This window comes from Trichosurus vulpecula, chromosome 4 (genome assembly GCF_011100635.1).
Source record: "Trichosurus vulpecula isolate mTriVul1 chromosome 4, mTriVul1.pri, whole genome shotgun sequence".
NCBI lineage: Eukaryota > Metazoa > Chordata > Mammalia > Diprotodontia > Phalangeridae > Trichosurus > Trichosurus vulpecula.
This window is the reverse complement of record NC_050576.1, coordinates 223,830,416-223,847,187: the sequence shown is the minus strand read 5'-3', so window position 1 is coordinate 223,847,187 and position 16,772 is coordinate 223,830,416. Positions and strand designations below refer to the sequence as shown.

The 16,772-nt window shown below is 41.5% G+C and overlaps 2 protein-coding genes across 4 annotated transcripts in view; both read right to left on the bottom strand.

The window, feature by feature from the left end:
• The window catches only part of MXRA7 (matrix remodeling associated 7), a 37,873-nt gene extending 34,886 nt beyond the window's left edge, over positions 1–2,987 (bottom strand). Inside the window, exon 1 of one of the 2 annotated variants that reach the window (XM_036753163.1) lies at positions 2,424–2,987. In XM_036753163.1, the coding sequence (XP_036609058.1) occupies positions 2,424–2,702 (279 nt within the window). In that variant the 5' untranslated portion in view covers positions 2,703–2,987. The remainder of the gene's footprint in view (positions 1–2,423) is intronic. The other variant, XM_036753164.1, reaches the window with a different exon arrangement.
• A 3,281-nt stretch (positions 2,988–6,268) lies between these two features.
• On the bottom strand, positions 6,269–16,728 carry JMJD6 (jumonji domain containing 6, arginine demethylase and lysine hydroxylase). Of its 2 annotated transcripts, XM_036756653.1 has the most exons (7): positions 16,455–16,728; positions 15,542–15,930; positions 13,555–13,841; positions 12,255–12,390; positions 10,820–10,958; positions 9,134–9,261; positions 6,269–7,852 (listed from the first exon to the last, which is right to left on the bottom strand). In XM_036756653.1, the coding sequence occupies exons 1-7, from the start codon at positions 16,581–16,583 to the stop codon at positions 7,816–7,818; spliced, it is 1,245 nt and encodes a 414-aa protein (XP_036612548.1). In that variant the 5' UTR covers positions 16,584–16,728; the 3' UTR covers positions 6,269–7,815. The 2 variants fall into 2 exon arrangements, with proteins under 2 accessions (XP_036612548.1, XP_036612547.1); XM_036756652.1 differs by lacking the exons at positions 6,269–7,852; positions 9,134–9,261 and adding an exon at positions 11,741–11,825 and having other exon boundaries at positions 10,833–10,958; positions 16,455–16,715.
• Between the last annotated feature and the right edge of the window lie 44 nt (positions 16,729–16,772).

Sequence of the window (16,772 nt, the reverse complement as noted above, 5' to 3'; positions counted from 1 at the left end):
TGCATCAGAATCTCATAGTCCATTAGAGTTAATCAACAGGACTCTTAGAAGGGGCAGTTAGGTGGTGCAGTGAGTAGAGCACCAGCCCTGGAGTCAGGAGGACCTGAGTTCAAATTCAACCTCAGACACTTGACACACTTACTAGCTGTGTGATCTTGGGCAAGTCACTTAGCCCCAATTGCCCTGCCTTCCCCTTCCAAAAAAAAAAAAACCCAACAAAAAAACCAAAAACCCAAGACTCTTAGGTAGCTACTACTCCCTGTGTGACTTACTCAGACATCAAATACATCCCTCAAAACACTGAAAAGCCAAAGTATTAGTCACATACAACCTCATACCCATCAGACTGGCTAAAATGACAGAAGGGAAAAACGAAAAATGCTAGCGGGAATGTGAGGAAAATAGGTACACTAATGTACTGTTATGAAGTTACAAACTAGGCCAGTCATTCTGGAAAGTACTTTGGAACCATGCCCCCAAAAGTTATTAAACTTTTAATTTAATTTAGTAAAAGCTTTTGTTGTATTAAATGAAGGGCCCTAGTAGGGCCCCTTTGACTTTACTAGGCCTATACCCTAAAGAGACAAAGAAAAAGGAAAAGGATTGGTATGTGCAAAAATATTTACAGCAGCTCTTTCTGTTTAGGCAAAGAACTGGGAACTGAGGGGATGCCCATCAACTGGGGACTGGCTGAACGAGTCATGGCATGTGAATGTGATAGAATACCACTGTGCTGTAAGAAATGATGCAGGAGATGGTTTCAGAAAAGCTTGGGAAGACTTATATGAACTGATGCAAAGTGAAGCGAGCAGAAGGAGAACAATTTACACAGAAACAAAAAAACTCTGATTGATACCATCACCTGCCATAGTTCAAGGGACTTAGGACGAAAAATGCTATCTCCTGATGCAGAACTGATGGACTCAGAGTGCATATTGAAACATGTTTTTTTTCTCTTTTTCTTGTTTTGTTGTTCCCAGAACATGGCTAATGTAGCAATTTGTTACGAATAATTTCTGAAATGGGTTTTGTATTCTCTGCTTTCTCTCATTTAATTTTTAATAATATTTTACTTTTCTCCAATTACATGTAAAAAGAATTTTTAACATTCTTTTTTAATTTTGAATTCCAAATTCCCTCTCCCCCTTCCTCTTCCCCCCCTTCCTGAGACGGTAAACAATCATATAGGTTATAGATGTACAATCATGTAAAACAAATTTTTTGCCTTCTCAATGGGTAAGGGGAGGGAGAGAATCTGAAATTGAAAATAAGATAAAAATGAATTTTTAAAAATATTACAGTAGCAATCTCTGAACAAAATGTTGGAGGATGAGAAGGTAAAGCATGAAGCTCAGCTCTGTTATGTAGTCCTTACCCTGCTTCACACAATAAACACTAGGCAGAGACCGACTCTCAGTCCCAGAAATGACCTATAATTTTAAGACAATGATACGAAATAATTGCCAAATATGTAGTGTTCCTTCTAAATTAACAGCCCATGTGCTTTGCAGATTAGCTCCTCCCACGCTTCTGAAATCTAGATTTGAAACAGTCTAAAAATAAACATACAACTCCTGTGTCACCACCCTCCATTCTTTTTCAGAACTACTGGCCTTCAGAAACTCTCATCTCAAGCCAGAGAAAATACTTATATGTAAAACTGTGGGTAGGAGGTGTAAGGAAAGTGATGTAAGATGAAATACCAAAGTCTTCTAGCAGCCAGCAGTGGCAATAGCTGAGTCCTGACTTACGCAGGGAAAGCCAGAAGACACAGTCTCCCCAAATAGCTAAGAAACAACCTCAGGGAAGTGGATGGCAGACGTGCCACACACCATTGTTTCAGTTACAGATATCTTAGTTTGCTGAACTAACGGGGGCTGGAGCTGGGTGCCTCGGCTTCTGCATTACTCCACCACACCCAGGCTCTGACTGTTCTGGGTTTCCTTTAAGGATGAGCCTAAAGAAAAAAAGCTCACTCGCTATCCTTAAACCGGTGCAAATTTGCTGCGGGGAGGGGGAAGGGGGTGATGGCCTGTGTGCTCAGTTCTGCCTCCAAAAGGAGACACCCTGAGTTGTACTCAGGGAGGGCATAAAAGGCATAGATTGACACTTTCTTTGGCCCCTCATAGAAAGGGAGAGAGAAGAATGAGAAGTGAGGGGAAGGAAGGTGGTAAGTGGGCTGGAACCTGCTTAAGCCCCTCACCCCAAGACCGACAAAGGACAACCCAAAAGGCCAAAGCCTAGGCTGAAGAGGATGCCCAGGCTCTGGATGCAAGCTTGGTAGCAATAAAGGTGCAACCCGAGGACAGAGCGTCCAGACAAAAGGTGGGAAAAGAGACGGCGAGTTCAGGCCAAGAGCAAGAAAGAAGGGAGCAGGGGCCGCACCCAGAGGAGTCGGGCGTAGGCGGAGGCGGCGTCCGTACCTGTCTCTCTTCCTCCTCCTCCTCCTCCTCCTCCTCCTTCTGCTCCTGCTCCTCCCTTCCTGCCCCCGTCCGAGGCTCCTCTAGCTCGTACCGGGCGGGTCCGCGCGTCCGCACCTCCAAGCCGCCCCCGGAGGGCCCGGCCTGCTTTGGGGGAGCGGGAACCTCGGGGCTCGGGAGCGCACGGTCCTGGCCCCGCCAGAGCCACAGCGAGGCGAGCAGCAGCGCCAAGGCGCTCCCCCAGAACGGCAGCGCAGCCAGCACTTCCGCCAGCGCCTCCATCCCCGGCCCGGGCCGCAGGGAAGGGGTCCTGTCCCACCTCGAGGCGGAGCCCTGGGGCCGGCGCCGGGAGAGGGGCGGGGCGGGAACTGCGGCCCCTCGTGGACTCCAGGGCCAGAATTCCGGCCACTGCGCGGCGGGCCTCTCCTCCCCCGGCGATCTTTGCCTGCGCCTGTTGTCCCGTTCCGTCTTCCACTCTCTTTGAGCCCCAATCCCTTCCTCTTCGTCAACGTGTTTCGGCCTCCGCGGGGTCGGGGGCTTTGAGCTGTCCAGTATGCTTCCCAAGGCAACGTTCTTCCCCTTGTTTTGACTTGATAAGCGTCAGAGGAGGGTTTTATGGGGAGGCTGCCCACCAGCAGCTCATAAGAGACCTTAAAGGTTCTGAACTCTACTGGGCGTGCTCTAGGCCCAGGGCCACTCAAGCTGATTCAGTACTCTGAGCTATAGGATCACGATGGCCACCCAGTCTAAACCCTACCCCACCCCGCCCCCACCGTTTTACAAAACAGGGAAACTGAGGTCCTAGGAGGTTGAATGATTTAGGCCCCTAGATGTTACAGTGGAGTGATGTACTTGAACTCCAGAAGTCCCAAGTTCAAATCCTGCCAGACACTGATTAGATGTGTGAACCTGAGCAAGTCACTTAACTTTTCTGTGCCCATTGCCCCACCCATAAAAATGGGAATAGCACCTACAACGCAAGCCTTCAAATGCTATTATTAATATTATTGTCCAAGGTCACAAAGACAGCATCAGGGAGGAATCGAACCCCTAACTAGTCAGTGCTTTTTACTATACCATGCAGAAAATTTTATTTAAAATATTATTTATGAAAATACTTTTTGGTAAAGCAGGTGCATGCCAAAGCCCAGAAAGAGCTGAGAGTAAGAACCTAGTTAGGAAAGCTAAAATCAGACATAGTCTAAGCAGTCAAGGAAGGACCTAAGTCATTCCTAACCAAAATTGTCATTGCAATATCCACGGAGATATTGATAAAGCAGTTCTTGTACCCTATAGGATCACAGCATCTGTGTGAATAGCTATCATTTCTTTGTTTTTGGCAGCTCTATAGCGATTTATTGAGTTGTGTTCCACCATGCTGGCTTCACTCACAGAACTCAGTAGTGGTTTTTGGAATTTGGCCCTACTTATCCACAATTTCTTAGTCAAAACAAATTATTTCATCCCTCGATGGGTTCCTTTTCACAATTTCTGAATGGGGGAAGTAAAATAGAAGGTATTTCTTCTTCAATGGCCTCTAACATTAAATTGACTGATCTTGGGTCTTGCACAGAAGTAAATTAACATTCACATCCACCTGCTTTCGTGAACATCCTCCCCTGAATTAGACTTTATAAATACATTATGATGAAAGTACTGTCAGCCTGTGTAGAAAGATAAGATTTCCATTTTTACATCAAACTGCATCTGATGCTATCTGACAAATTAGAGTCTGAGTTAAATTGGACAAGATTTCAGGATGTGATGATGGTGAGGGGAACATAAGATAGAAATGGAATTGAAAAACATAGGCTCAAGGCACTGGGACAAATTTTTTTGTTGTAGTTCTTAAGACCCAGTGGTTGACTGATCAGTGCAGCTAACATTCTTCAGGACCTAAACCATGGAAATTCACATCCAAATTTCCTCCATTGGTACAGTTCCATGCAAAATTGAGATGTGCACCTCCTCTTATTGGGGGTTGATACATAATGCTTTAGGACAGGAGTATTAGATTACAGGTTATCCTAATCCAAAACTGTAATTTTAGGTCTATATCTTGTGGTGTAGAGCACTTGTGATGCAAGTCTTCAGACTTTAATTTTATATTTGGAGGACAAATAAACAGCAATTACATTGTATAAACCTAAACGAATAATGAAGGGAAGCAAAGGAAAAAACCCAACCCCAAATTAGTATTTTATTTAAAATAAGGAACAACCAGGTAAGATAAGAAAGTTCTGACTGATGTGGGAGTATGAACAGAGGACAATTAAATTTCCTCTTTAATATTCAGTCGCTATGGAGAACTTATGGGACTGCTAATTCTCGTTAAGAGATCTGACTGTTGTGGAAGGGACAGGTGGCTGGTGGTGAAGGGAAGTCTCTTCTGACAGATGAACTTTGGCCATGGCATGAGCAAACACTGTCTCTGGGCACTACCATAATAAACACAAAGGCCCTAGGGCACACACTGACTGCTCCTTGCTGCTGACAATTGGTAACTGCCACATTGAATGAGAAACCCAGTTCTTGCAGTGTTACTTTCTATACAATGAACATATATTAAGTGTGATGTTAAAACAAAACTTGAAGAAATTGGTTTTCAGTACTACATATGAACTTAAATGAAGAGCAATGCTTTTACAACATTAGCTTTAGCTTTAATATGTCTAATATGGACTAAAATACTCCACTTAACATGTATAATCAATATAGAATTGCTTGCCTTCTCAAGGAAGGGGGAGGAACAGGAGAGGGGGAATTTGGAACTCAAAATTTTTAAAAAATATTATAAAAATATTACATGTATTTGGAAAATATTTAACAAAATAATTTTAAGAAACTTAAAAAAATCAGGCCATGCCTTTCAGAAGCAAAATAAAAAATCCAGTATCTTTAACTCTTAAAAATGTCCTAATCAGTCACAAGGTTTTTGCTCTTCAGGTAATAGGCAACATTATGTAAGTATCACCTTTTGTCTGATCCTCAGGCTAAATGCTTATCTCATTGTCCGATTCACAAGCTCAATCCCATGTTAGCAATTTTTTTAATATATAAAAAGTGATCTTCCTTTCAATAGGGCTCATTCCTTTTTCCAGTAGTAGGGACAGATTTGCACATATCTATCCATTCTGACTGGTGTCCCTTGTGATATACAGTGGTCCAGATACCAGCTTCTACACTTTTGCCATTTAGCAAAAAAACACTACCACAACTTGCGTACCTCTAGGTATGTACTAAAATCTGAATAGCACCTTATTTACAGCTGAGCTACATTCAGATTAAGATAAATATATATCCCTCTTGCTACTGACTGACACATAAAGCAAGTGTTGGACTGAAGATGAAAAAGGTTGCAACCTCTTGTCAAAGGGGTGATAAACTTAAAAACAAAGAATGAGATGTAACACGGGATTTGTTTTGCTAGATTGTATGCTCGTTATAAGGATTTTCTCAGTTTTTTTTTTAAATTGTTCAATAATGGGAGAGGGGGAAAGTGGTAATAAAAATAAAATTTTTTAAATTAAACAACTTTGCCTAGAGGTAGTAAACCTGGTCTTTGGGAACCCAAAACATGAAGGAATCTTTATGTCTTTGTGCTCTTCTTTAACTGTATGGGAGCTCATTGCAGCATCCTCTGCCCTGTCCTTTCTTTCTAGCAGGACTTTTCCCTTCCCTTTCTTCCTCCCCCTCTCCCTACTCCACAACATTTACAAGGTCTCTGTTCCATTTTCTCAGGTTCCCTGGTCTCTGTTTTCCAAGAAAATAGCCAAGTGGCCCATGCTAATGGTTTAGTAGGAAAAAATAATGAAAGAAATTTCAAGTTGTATAACAAACTAGTAGAAGGTGGTTACCACTGTTGGTGGCAAAGTATTTTATTTATTGATAATCAGTTTTTATTTTTAAATAAATGTAGATGGGAATTTAGTTGGTAGGAAATTAAGTAGAAGGTATTTAAAAAGGCAAGTACAACTACCAGAAATGTGGAAACAAGGTACTGTTTATGGTATTTAAAAGCGTTATTAAATATCAAGTACAAAGTCAGTTTAAATGCCCAATGATTTACTTCATCCACAAACATTCACAGTTAAAGGTTGTCCACTCATCCCTGGGTATTGCAATATATTCCATGTAACTAGAAGGGATTGCAGCAGCATATCATGGCTTCAGGTACCATGCAGCTTGCAGGGTGACATATCAATTTCCCAACATGAAACAGTATCCACTGGAATCCACCCCTGTTCTAGCAACTATTTAGCAAACAGTAACTTTAACAGAAGAACCAAGCTTACACAGGAAGAGATGATCATCCTCAAAATAAAGCCAGAGTGGTCCAACAGTAAAAGTAATTAAGACAGCTATAATCTACTATTTCACAGTAAATGACCTGAATTTCTTATATGAATACCAACTTTTTTTGGACACTCCTAGTTCCCAAGTGCTAAGAAGCACTCAAACTATTCAAAACTTACAGGAAGTTTGTTTCATGAAATCAGATAATGCTAATACACACACAGAAAAACTCCATTGACATTGGAAACATTTTTGTGAACAGATAGTATTTCAAAATGAAAATTTTTACATTAAAATGTGGAGTGGCTATTATCGGGCCAAATGGCTCCTTTTATTGCCCCATATTCTTCTCCCTTCCTCATTTCTTACACTACTTGAGCATATCACACACAGGGGACAGGTTAAGGCATGAATCAGCAAAGGGGAAAGATGGAACCTGATAGTCAGTCCCAAAGTGATATGTTGGTGTTGCATTGCAACTGTATGAAAGTGGACTCCAAAATTCTTGAAGCATCAAATGGCAAAAATAATCAGAATTTAGCCCACATACCTATGGATTTTTTGGCAGAAGGGATAAGGTGTTAAGGATGGAGCAAAATTTTGTTGGCCTGCTGCCTATCTGCACTTCAGTAAGTTAGCAAAAATCCTATCTTGAACAGAAATTTATTCATTCAATAATCATAAAGTCAACTCAACTGAAAATTAATGTCTCTAGTTACCTTCGCTGATAGTCAAGGAAGTTTTCCATTATGTTAATTGATTAAAATGTAAAGTTCTAAATAAGAAGACAATAGCAACCCTATTTGTCTTTAAACAAATCATTTTTACCTTCCTTAAATAATGGAAAAGAAAGTAATGAACCTTCTTACCCAGTAGTACCATATTAGCCTTGAGAACTTATGAAGCTTTTAGGCTTCTTAATCTTTTCTTAGATTTTCTCACCCATTAAGCAGCATTTGATGGAAGACAAGAAGCTTGGACCAGAAATGAGCTGTCCAGATTCAAAGAAGATTAAGGAGTAGGTAGAAGCAGAGGAGGTGAAAACCGGATTGGGTGGCTACTGACATGGCAGCCACCTCTAGACGAGTCTCATTACTGCTCACAGATGAGCACAGCCGCCAAAATTTTCCCTAATCCTGCCAAGGAAAGTACAACTGCCTAAATCAGTATGTTGACAACATAAGTTTGAGAAAAGCTAAAGGAGATGATAATTACAGAATACTAGATATCCCATATCGTAGGTACTTAAGTGAAAGCTTAAATTTCTTAAGGTCTGGACTGGGAGATGGAAGTAACTTATTACAAACCAATAAATATAATAAAGTGCTCAACAATTAATTACAACTTTAGCATGGCTCAAAGCATAACAAAGACAGGAAAGAAGTACAAGATTACAAGACAGACAACTGTGATTAATTTGATTATGACAAAATAATATTTATATGTGGCAGGGCTAACTCAAGAGAATTATTTCACTAAATATTCACCTAATTTTTAAAAAGCCAATTTTCTCATGGAATTCCAGTCTCACAAATGGAAATAAATGTGTGGCCTCTAGAGTTTTTATAATTTAGGGGAAAAAAATAAAAATAAGATGGCACAGATCTCACTTGCAAAAAGCATTTCAGTGACAAAAGCTATACACATTTAGAAACAAATATTCTGACTCTAACATGCTTTCCAATCCCTCCAAAACACCTAATCACTTTTGACATAAACATATTCTGAGTTGCACAAGAGGAAAAGGATTTTAGTTTTTCCATGATGTACAAAGAGAGAAAGAATAATTCTTTTATTTCAAATTGTGATGCTACATAATGAAAGGTCTAAGAGGGCTGTGAACTGCTTCTTTTCTCATGTGAAGCAGTTGATACTGCTGCTGGCAGACAAGGCTGAAGGGTGAGATGGGGGGCGGGGTGGGGAGAAGGGTCAAGACAGCAGTAGAGTAGTCAAACTTCCACTCCCCAATCCCTTATTTGCTTGGTTGCTTTCCATAAGCAAAGAGGACCTGTAAATTCCAGCAGCAAAGGGAACGAAACAAATCTCAAGTCAACATTCCTCTAGTACCATGATAAAAGGGCACAAGGGGAAGGTTCTGATAGACTAAAGGCAAGAAACATTTGAAAGTTATAAAACGGATTCCATTTTTATTAAATAATGCAAATGTTTTTCTTGGCACCATTTAGACAGCGGTTCTTAACTTCTTTTGTAGAACAAACCATGTTAATTTGAATTGGTGGAGGAGAAGGCCATTTAAATCAACTGGCAAACAAACAGATTCACATTTGAGGGCAGTCCTCATCTGGTATTCTTTGTCCCTCACCTCATCTGTAGGATCCAATGGGATTCCCTACCCTCACCCTGTCAGCTCAACGTGAGCTTGTCCTTTAAAATCAACAGCAATCCCACTCGGTCACCTGGAAGAGCTGCGCTCTTTGCTCACGCAGTCATCCTGAGAGGTGGTGTCACCATTGCCCATCATACTGCAGGTTCTCCTCTTTTTCCTTCTGTGCACTGTCCCATCAGCTTCAGAGCCAGATTCACACTTAATTAAAAGGTGAAAAAAAAATTCAATATGGTATACATTCAATTTTTTCAGTAAGCTCCTCTGTCCTCGGAAGACTAACCATTCAAGCACTTTTTACTAGTAGAGTCATTTTGGAGCTATTCTATAACAAAACTCTGGATGTTTCTGGTTGCCAGAAGGCTTACAATTATCCTTCATCTAAATTTCCCCTTATTATATATAAGTACATTTCAATATTTCAAAAAGATACCATTTCAGCAGATACTCCTATTTGATGAACATCTTAACTAATTATTCAATAGGAAGCTATCTATTGCTTTCTAAATTGCTGTGCCACTCCCTCCTCCCCTGCCCCACCCCAGTCCTCCTCCACCCCTACCCTCACATTCAACCAAAAAAAAACCAAAAACTACATGAACTGATGCTGAAATGAGCAGAACCAGGAAAACATCGTATTCAGTTAACAGCCACATTATATGACTAGCTTTGATAGACTTATCTCTTCTTAGTAATGCAAGGATCTAAGACAACTCCAAAAGACTCATGATGAAAAATGCTGTACACATCCAGAAAAAGAACTATGGAATCTGAATGCAGATGGAAGCATTTTATTTGCTCTCTTTTTGTTTCTTCTTTCTTGTGGTTTTTCCCATTGGTTCTAATTCTTTTGTACAACATAACTAATGAGAAGATAGGTTTAATGTGAATGTACATATTGAGCCTATATCAATTTACATACTGTCTTGGGGTGGGGTGGGGTGGAGAGGAGAGACAGGGAGAAAATTTGGAACTCAAAATCTTATGGAAGTGAATGTTGAAAATTAAAAATAAATAAATTACATTTTTTAAAAACTCCAAAACTTAGGAGGAAATCTTCCAGTAAAAAGCCTCCTTAAACTTAGCTAAACTATTCTTTGAGTGAAAGATACAGTTTAGTGCCAGCATTATATTCCAAATTTTTCAAGCTTGGCAGGGCCTACGGGGAAACCCCTCCCCCTACCCCCCTCACCCCCTCCATGCTCTTCTGGCCTGATCCTTGACAAGTCAGTTCAACCTCAATCATGACAAGATTAGAGCTTAGAGGAACTTATTTAATTAAGATCTGATCTTTAAGATATTTATACAACCAATTACAATGGGGAAACTCCATAATTTTAGTCCCATAACAAGGGAAGCAAAAACAAAACAGCTAATAAGCATGGAATTTAGGTTTTTGGTTTATCTTAAAAAGAAAAAAATATTAAGTAGGCTACTCAGTGATACAAAGTGGCAGAAATCTCTATATCAAATACAAGTACCTAGTCCATCAGATATTAAATATATAGAATGAGACACTGTCTTTGCCCTTTTGTAGTTCATCATCCTGAGGAAGGCATTTGTTCCAGAAACCTACTGGAATGGGCAATGACTTCTGAAGGAATCAGACAAAAGATCCAATTCTATCAACTTCCCCAAAATAGCCTTGCTACCAGAAGGAAAGTGATACCCTCCTGAACAAGTCCCACCCCTCCTGACCAAGTCCCACGATAATAAGATAGTCCAAACTATCATCACAGCAGGTTTCCGTAAGCCTTACCTCAGAATCAGAGTCAGATGAGCTAGAGCTGGAAGAGCTGGAGGAGTCACTAGAACTGTCAGAAGCAATGCCTGTGGACTCTTGCAGATCAACTGAATCAGCTAGGACTGCCAGCTCAGGGTGTTCTTGCTTCAAAATCCTAAGAGATGAGAGACCAGGTTTGTGTGGTTTTAACAAAGAGCAATGATGACAAACAAGGATGCAGGGTTAAGAGTTGAGACTTAAGACACCTTGAACCGAGGAATGCCAATATATGCTCTACTTCAGAGGGAATTTTTTGATAGTGGTGAAATCACAGACCAAAGCAGAAGTTGGGGCGAAGAAAATTATACTTTTATGAAATTGCTTGTTTAACCAGCTATATACACCACTACATCGCACTGTAGGGAAAAGAGCCAAATGGACTATACTCATGAGGAAGTTTTTTGGCATTAGAGAAGAAAACAAGAAGCACAGGGAAATTAGGTTTCCTGGTCATTTTAATGAAAAGTCACCTTTCCACAGCACAGCATTTAAAGGCCTGACACTGATGCGGTTAAATTCAATTTTGACTGGGGAAAATTAGCCATATAAGAAAAAGAAGTTATATGTGGCAGATTGGTATCCTTCCTTTTATTGAGGTTATCATTTAGAAAATGATAAAGTACTAAACAGGGGCAGAAAGCTCAGAAACTGGACTGGAGAGCCTTCTATCTTCAGAAAAGTTGGTCTGACATCCACATTAGTGGATGGCAAAAATCCCATTCTCTTTGGAAGGCTTCCGGATAGCCCATATCACACCTTGCAGTGGCCTATATGAACAGTCAATGGGTCTCAGCCCTCTGAGGTACCAAGAATCCAAGGAAGAACAAAAGCCACCACCCTTGCTGGCCATCTCAGCAGGGAAGCTGAGGGCTGAGTGAGCCAGAATCCCCCTCTTACCCCGAGTGCTGGTCCCTCCAGGTCAGGGTTGGGACACAGTGGCACGGGGGTGGCTTGCACTGCCGCTGCCCGTGCTGTATCTGTTCTGTGGATAAATAGAGGAGCTAAGTCTCCAGGGCAGTCACCCCACAAGAATTGAAGGCAATAGTTCAATGGGAATAATGCTTCTTGGTAATTAAAAAAAAATAAAAAACAAAACAAAACTAAAACAAAAACTAGTAAGCTCATTTTCCCAGTTCTAATTTCAAAATAAAGTGAAAACAAAAAAAACAACAAAATACATTCCTGATCCTAAGCATGCACAAAAAATTCTAGCCAGACATCCTTAGAAGTAACTGATTTTGGACCCAATCTTTTCAACCCCAAATACTTTCCTTGCAGTCCCAACTGTTCCCAGGCCTATTTAATACGGATGTATTTTGCTTCAGCAATGTGGACAGAAATCTGGGCTTTTTCCATTTAGTTTTCTGTAGAGATGCGGTCATGGCAAAAAGAAAAATCTGACGCTTCTCACCTGTACCATTTCCTTGATAACTTTGGCCTTCCTCTTACTGTCTTGTGCCACACAACAGGGAAATTAGTGCTGCTGGCAAAGTTTTGGGTGATGGCAATAGTAGTGTCAAGGTTGAGAACAACATGCCACCAACCTCCTGAAATTCAAAAAACATTGTCCATCCATCAAACAGAGATATCACACTAGCTGCATCAAAGCCACTTCTGCGTCAGAACCTGCTGAATTTTGACTTGCTGCACAGCTATAGAACTTTATTCATTTTGTCACTTTAAAACTTTTGCTTTTGGAGAAAAATGTATTTCTCACTGAAAGGGATTCTCTAGAAACTTTAGATGGTTAAATTGACTAGGTCCTTGTGCCACTTTTAGGGCATTTTAGTAATCTCCTTAGGTTTCAAGGGTTCGAATTTCCTAAGAAGTGACTTGAGAAAGTTTTAAAAATATCCTTCTTGTCACCTTCCCTGTCTGCCCCGCCCCCATATGAAATCCTACACACATATCTCACAGTTCTCTATCAGCACAACTTAGTCTACTCCTTGCACTGCATCTCCTCATTCTGCATTTTTGCGGAGGCTGCCCCGATGCCTAGAGAAGGCACTCCCTCTTCACCTTTCTGCTTTTTTTAAATCCCAAGCTTCCCTTAAGGCTAGATTGTATGTTACCTTCTATTAGAAGAGGCCTTCCTAACCTCCTAGCCAGTGCTTATTCTCTCCTCAAATTATCCAGTATATATTTATTTATATGCTGCAACCTCTCCTGTAGAACATAAGCTTCTAAAGGACTCTTGTTTTGTCTTTGTATAATTAAGGTCCAGCTCAGTTCCATTTGTCCCTAGTTTATAAACAATAAATGCTTGAAAAACAAATAAATTAGTTCATCTCTAAGTCATCCCGGTGCAGAACCTTAAATATTATCAGGGAGACCCTATATAAGTATATTAGAATATTTAGTATATAGTATATTTACAAATAGAAAGTCATAGCATGTTTTGAAAATGGTTGTTTGATAATGAATAAAAAGTACTGGGGATACAAACAGAAAAGTTGTCTTTCCTACTTTCAATCAAGGAGATCACGTTCTATTCTAAGTGATACACCTCTCTAAACTTAGCTAAACTGGTATTTGATTCAGAGGCACAGTTAAATGCCCTATATTTTCGAAAATGGGCACTGTCAATTCAACATTTGATTATATCATAGGTGCGTAAGGACATTTGGTTAAGTTTTGCTTTAATCTGCTTAATTTTAGATGTGCTGAATTGCCTGTGATTTTATTTTATTTTTTTACCAGTCTATTCATACCTGGTACAAAGACGGTCTCCCCTGGTTTCTGTAAGATTTCTAAGGGTTTGAATTCTGGTGGCCAAGTTGGAAGTTGTGTCCGGGGATAAATGGTATTGAACCAGGTAATAGCTTCATCTTGTTGGTTTCCACCTTCATCACGAGTCACCTTTATAAGTTCCCTGGGAGTACTGGTAGGGAATAGGCACCAGCGTTTGTGTCCTTGTACTAAGGCATTCCATGCACTGGTACCCAAGGGATCAATGTGAATTCCTGTTCCAGATCTTGGTGGCCCCATCACAAACCACCTATACGAAGAAAAAAAAACCCATCTAAATATGAGTAGTGTGTAAAAATTGTAATCGTTCAACACACACACAGACAATACTCATTTTAAGATCAAGAAGCTTTTCAAACCTATGACAGTTCAGAGCAGTATTTAATATAATCTGTTACTCAAATTTTGCCAAATACCTGGGTGTTTTGCCAAATACCTAGAAGAGTGTTAAAAGAATATCTCTTTTTCCCCTTGCTCCTATGGAGATCACAATTCAAATATTTAAGTGCCAATTGGGAGCAAGGCACTAAGGAAGAGGAGTTAAAATACCATCTCTGTTTTCAAGGAACTTACAATCCAAGGAGAGAAGGAAGACATAAAAACTTAAAACAGAATCTCCCAACTCAATGAGTTATGTTTAGAAGAATGGCTGTATACAACAAAGCTTGTTACTTGACCAAAGTCTATAAAATGATGACTACTCAGATAATTTAAATCATTCTCAACCATTATATTTAGGTAAAAAAATGAAAGAAAAATAAAAGAAGAGCTTTCAGACATTGATGCTAAAGGTTAGACACTCCTAATTCTCCTTTAGGATTGGGACTGGACCTAAGATTTCACTGGCATACAGAACTTCCCACTGAGGAAACTTCTACCAAAGAATGTCAGCACCTTCTCTGCAACTTATCGTCTTAAGAGCTGCCTAGAGCACTGAGAGGCTAAATGAATAGCCCAGACTCACAAGGCAGGTATGTGTAAGAAGCGGAATACTCCGAGGGTTCTTCTCTAAGCCAAGATCTTAATTTAGCCCAAGTTTCCGTTTAGGGATAGTCCTAGAACCAGGCCACTGCCAAATCCCTACCTGTTCCCTGAGACCTTAGTCTTGCAAAAAGAGTTTTAAAATTAAGTTTCCCTTTCTTACTGATAATCTTATGCCCTGAGAAAGGTGGTTATCCAGAGATCCTTGAGGCTTTTATGTTACATGGTCTGTCCCTAGCTGTTGAAAATAACATGTGAGTGAGTAACCAAGGAAAGGGTTTTCTTTTGAAGAAACGCCCCTCCCCCAAAGTAAATTTCTAAGTCATATGCATTGAAGAGAATAAATTATATAGAACAAATTCAGAGTTCTTGGTTCAAATAAAATAAATAAAATAAAAATTATTGGCTCTGTAACTTACTGCCCATGTGTGGGCAAGTAATTTAACCCTTCTGGATGCCAATTTCCTTACCTGTAAAAAGGAGGAAGATAGACTAAATAATCTCAATACAAAGCTCCTTCCACCTCTAAATCTACAATCCTGTCTCAACTACGCTCTTTCCTGACCCTTTTCCTCTATTACCCAAAACAAATAAACAAACCAAACCAAAAAAGACCCATTCCTGACAGAGCTGTGTACTGGAAAGCATGTTTGATGAATTTAAAGCTATAACTTAAGACAATCAACTTTAAATACTTTAAATGATCAGTCCAATTATTCACTTGGAATTTAATTATCATCTTTCTACCATGGTTGCTAGTACTCTTAGCAGCTAATTTACCTGTCTGGGTGGAGGCAAGATAAAAGAAGACTGATTGAAGCCTGGTCAATACTGATGCTTGTCAACTGTTCTGGTAAGGGGTTGAAAATGGCCAAATTAAGCTCCTGGCAACTATGAAAAACTGTCGCTGTAATAAAATTTTAGTCACTCAATAAAATCTACGAGTATATTGAAAACTAGGTAGTCTACCTGTAAGGTGGCCTGCGCTTTTCTCCTGCATACTGGAACAGATCATCTGTGAAAAATTTGGGAACCTGATAGTCCTCCAAAAGTTTTCTCCTCTTGGGGTGCTCCCCATAGCTGCTATCAAAGATGTAAAGGGGACTATCATCTCGGGTGCTCTCCATGTATTCAATGTAGTACTTCATCTTCATCTTCACGGAATAGCCATCGTTATCCTCCCCACACTTAAACTTCTGGTTCCTGTATTTGCGTTTCAGGCGCTCTAGAGTCCATTTTTCCTGGGCAGACCAGCCCTCCTGGGCTTTCAGCAGGACCACGGGCTTGTAAGGCCTTTCATAGCGCTCCACAAATTCTTCCACAGAGAGCTGCAAAGCATCCACCCTTTCCACGTTATCCTGAAAACGTTATTAATAGACACTGCGGTTAAGCGGGAGAGGAAAAAAAAAGTTGGCAAAATGCGGGTATCCGCTAGGGACCGCTTATCCACGACTTAAGTAGGTGGTCACATTCCTTCTTTCTTTCTCAGCCCCTGGGGGGAAGCCTACCTAGCCGGGTGTCCTATCTCCCCAGCCCCCCACCCCGCACCCCCACCCCCACCCCGCGCAGGCTGCCTCCTCACAGCAGGGCTCCTTCCCACGTGGGGTCCTGCAGCCCCTTGTCATCAGGGTCTGACCTCTCCCCTCCCGTCCAAACTGTCCGACGGGAAGGTGACGTCCTCCCCGGCCTGTTAGTTCTCAAGGCCGTCCCCCGGGCACGGGCCCAGGCGGGTCCCGCTCCGCGCTACTCCGCCGCGGGCCCGGGGGAGTCCAGGCTGCCTCCCGGCCCGGTCGGGCAGGCTCCGCCCCAAGCACAGAGAGGGGGGCCTCGGGCTGCTGCGGGCCTCCCACCCTCACCCCACCGGGGCCCGGGCCACACTCACCGCCACCGCGGCGGGGTTTAGCGAGAAGCTCTCGAAGTAGTTGTGCCGGGTCCAGTCTAGGGAGTCTTTCAGCTCGGGCCGCGCGCTGCGCTTCGCCTCCCGAATCCGCTTCTTGCTCTTGTGGTTCATCCTGCGGGAGGCCCCGGCCGGCCCTCGCCTATCTCCGCTATGCCTTCGCCTCACGCAACAAGCTCCGGGAGGCTCCGCGATCCGCCCCCTACCCCGGATACCGAAAAAAAGGAGCAAAGAGAAACAGCGCCCTACTAGGTCCCCTTTTCTGCCGGCTCCTTTAAATGTACCTTCCAGAAAATTCAGTTC

What these genes read in the sequence shown, in the direction of transcription:
- JMJD6 (XM_036756653.1), bottom strand. Translation starts at nt 16,583, where the DNA reads ATGAACCACAAGAGCAAGAAGCGGATTCGGGAGGCGAAGCGCAGCGCG. An exon ending in AAGCGCAGGCCACCTTACAG is followed by an intron (nt 13,842 to 15,541) that starts GTAGACTACCTA and finishes TTCTTCGTATAG; the next exon opens with GTGGTTTGTGATGGGGCCAC. An exon ending in GGAGACCGTCTTTGTACCAG is followed by an intron (nt 12,391 to 13,554) that starts GTATGAATAGAC and finishes TTTGAATTTCAG; the next exon opens with GAGGTTGGTGGCATGTTGTT.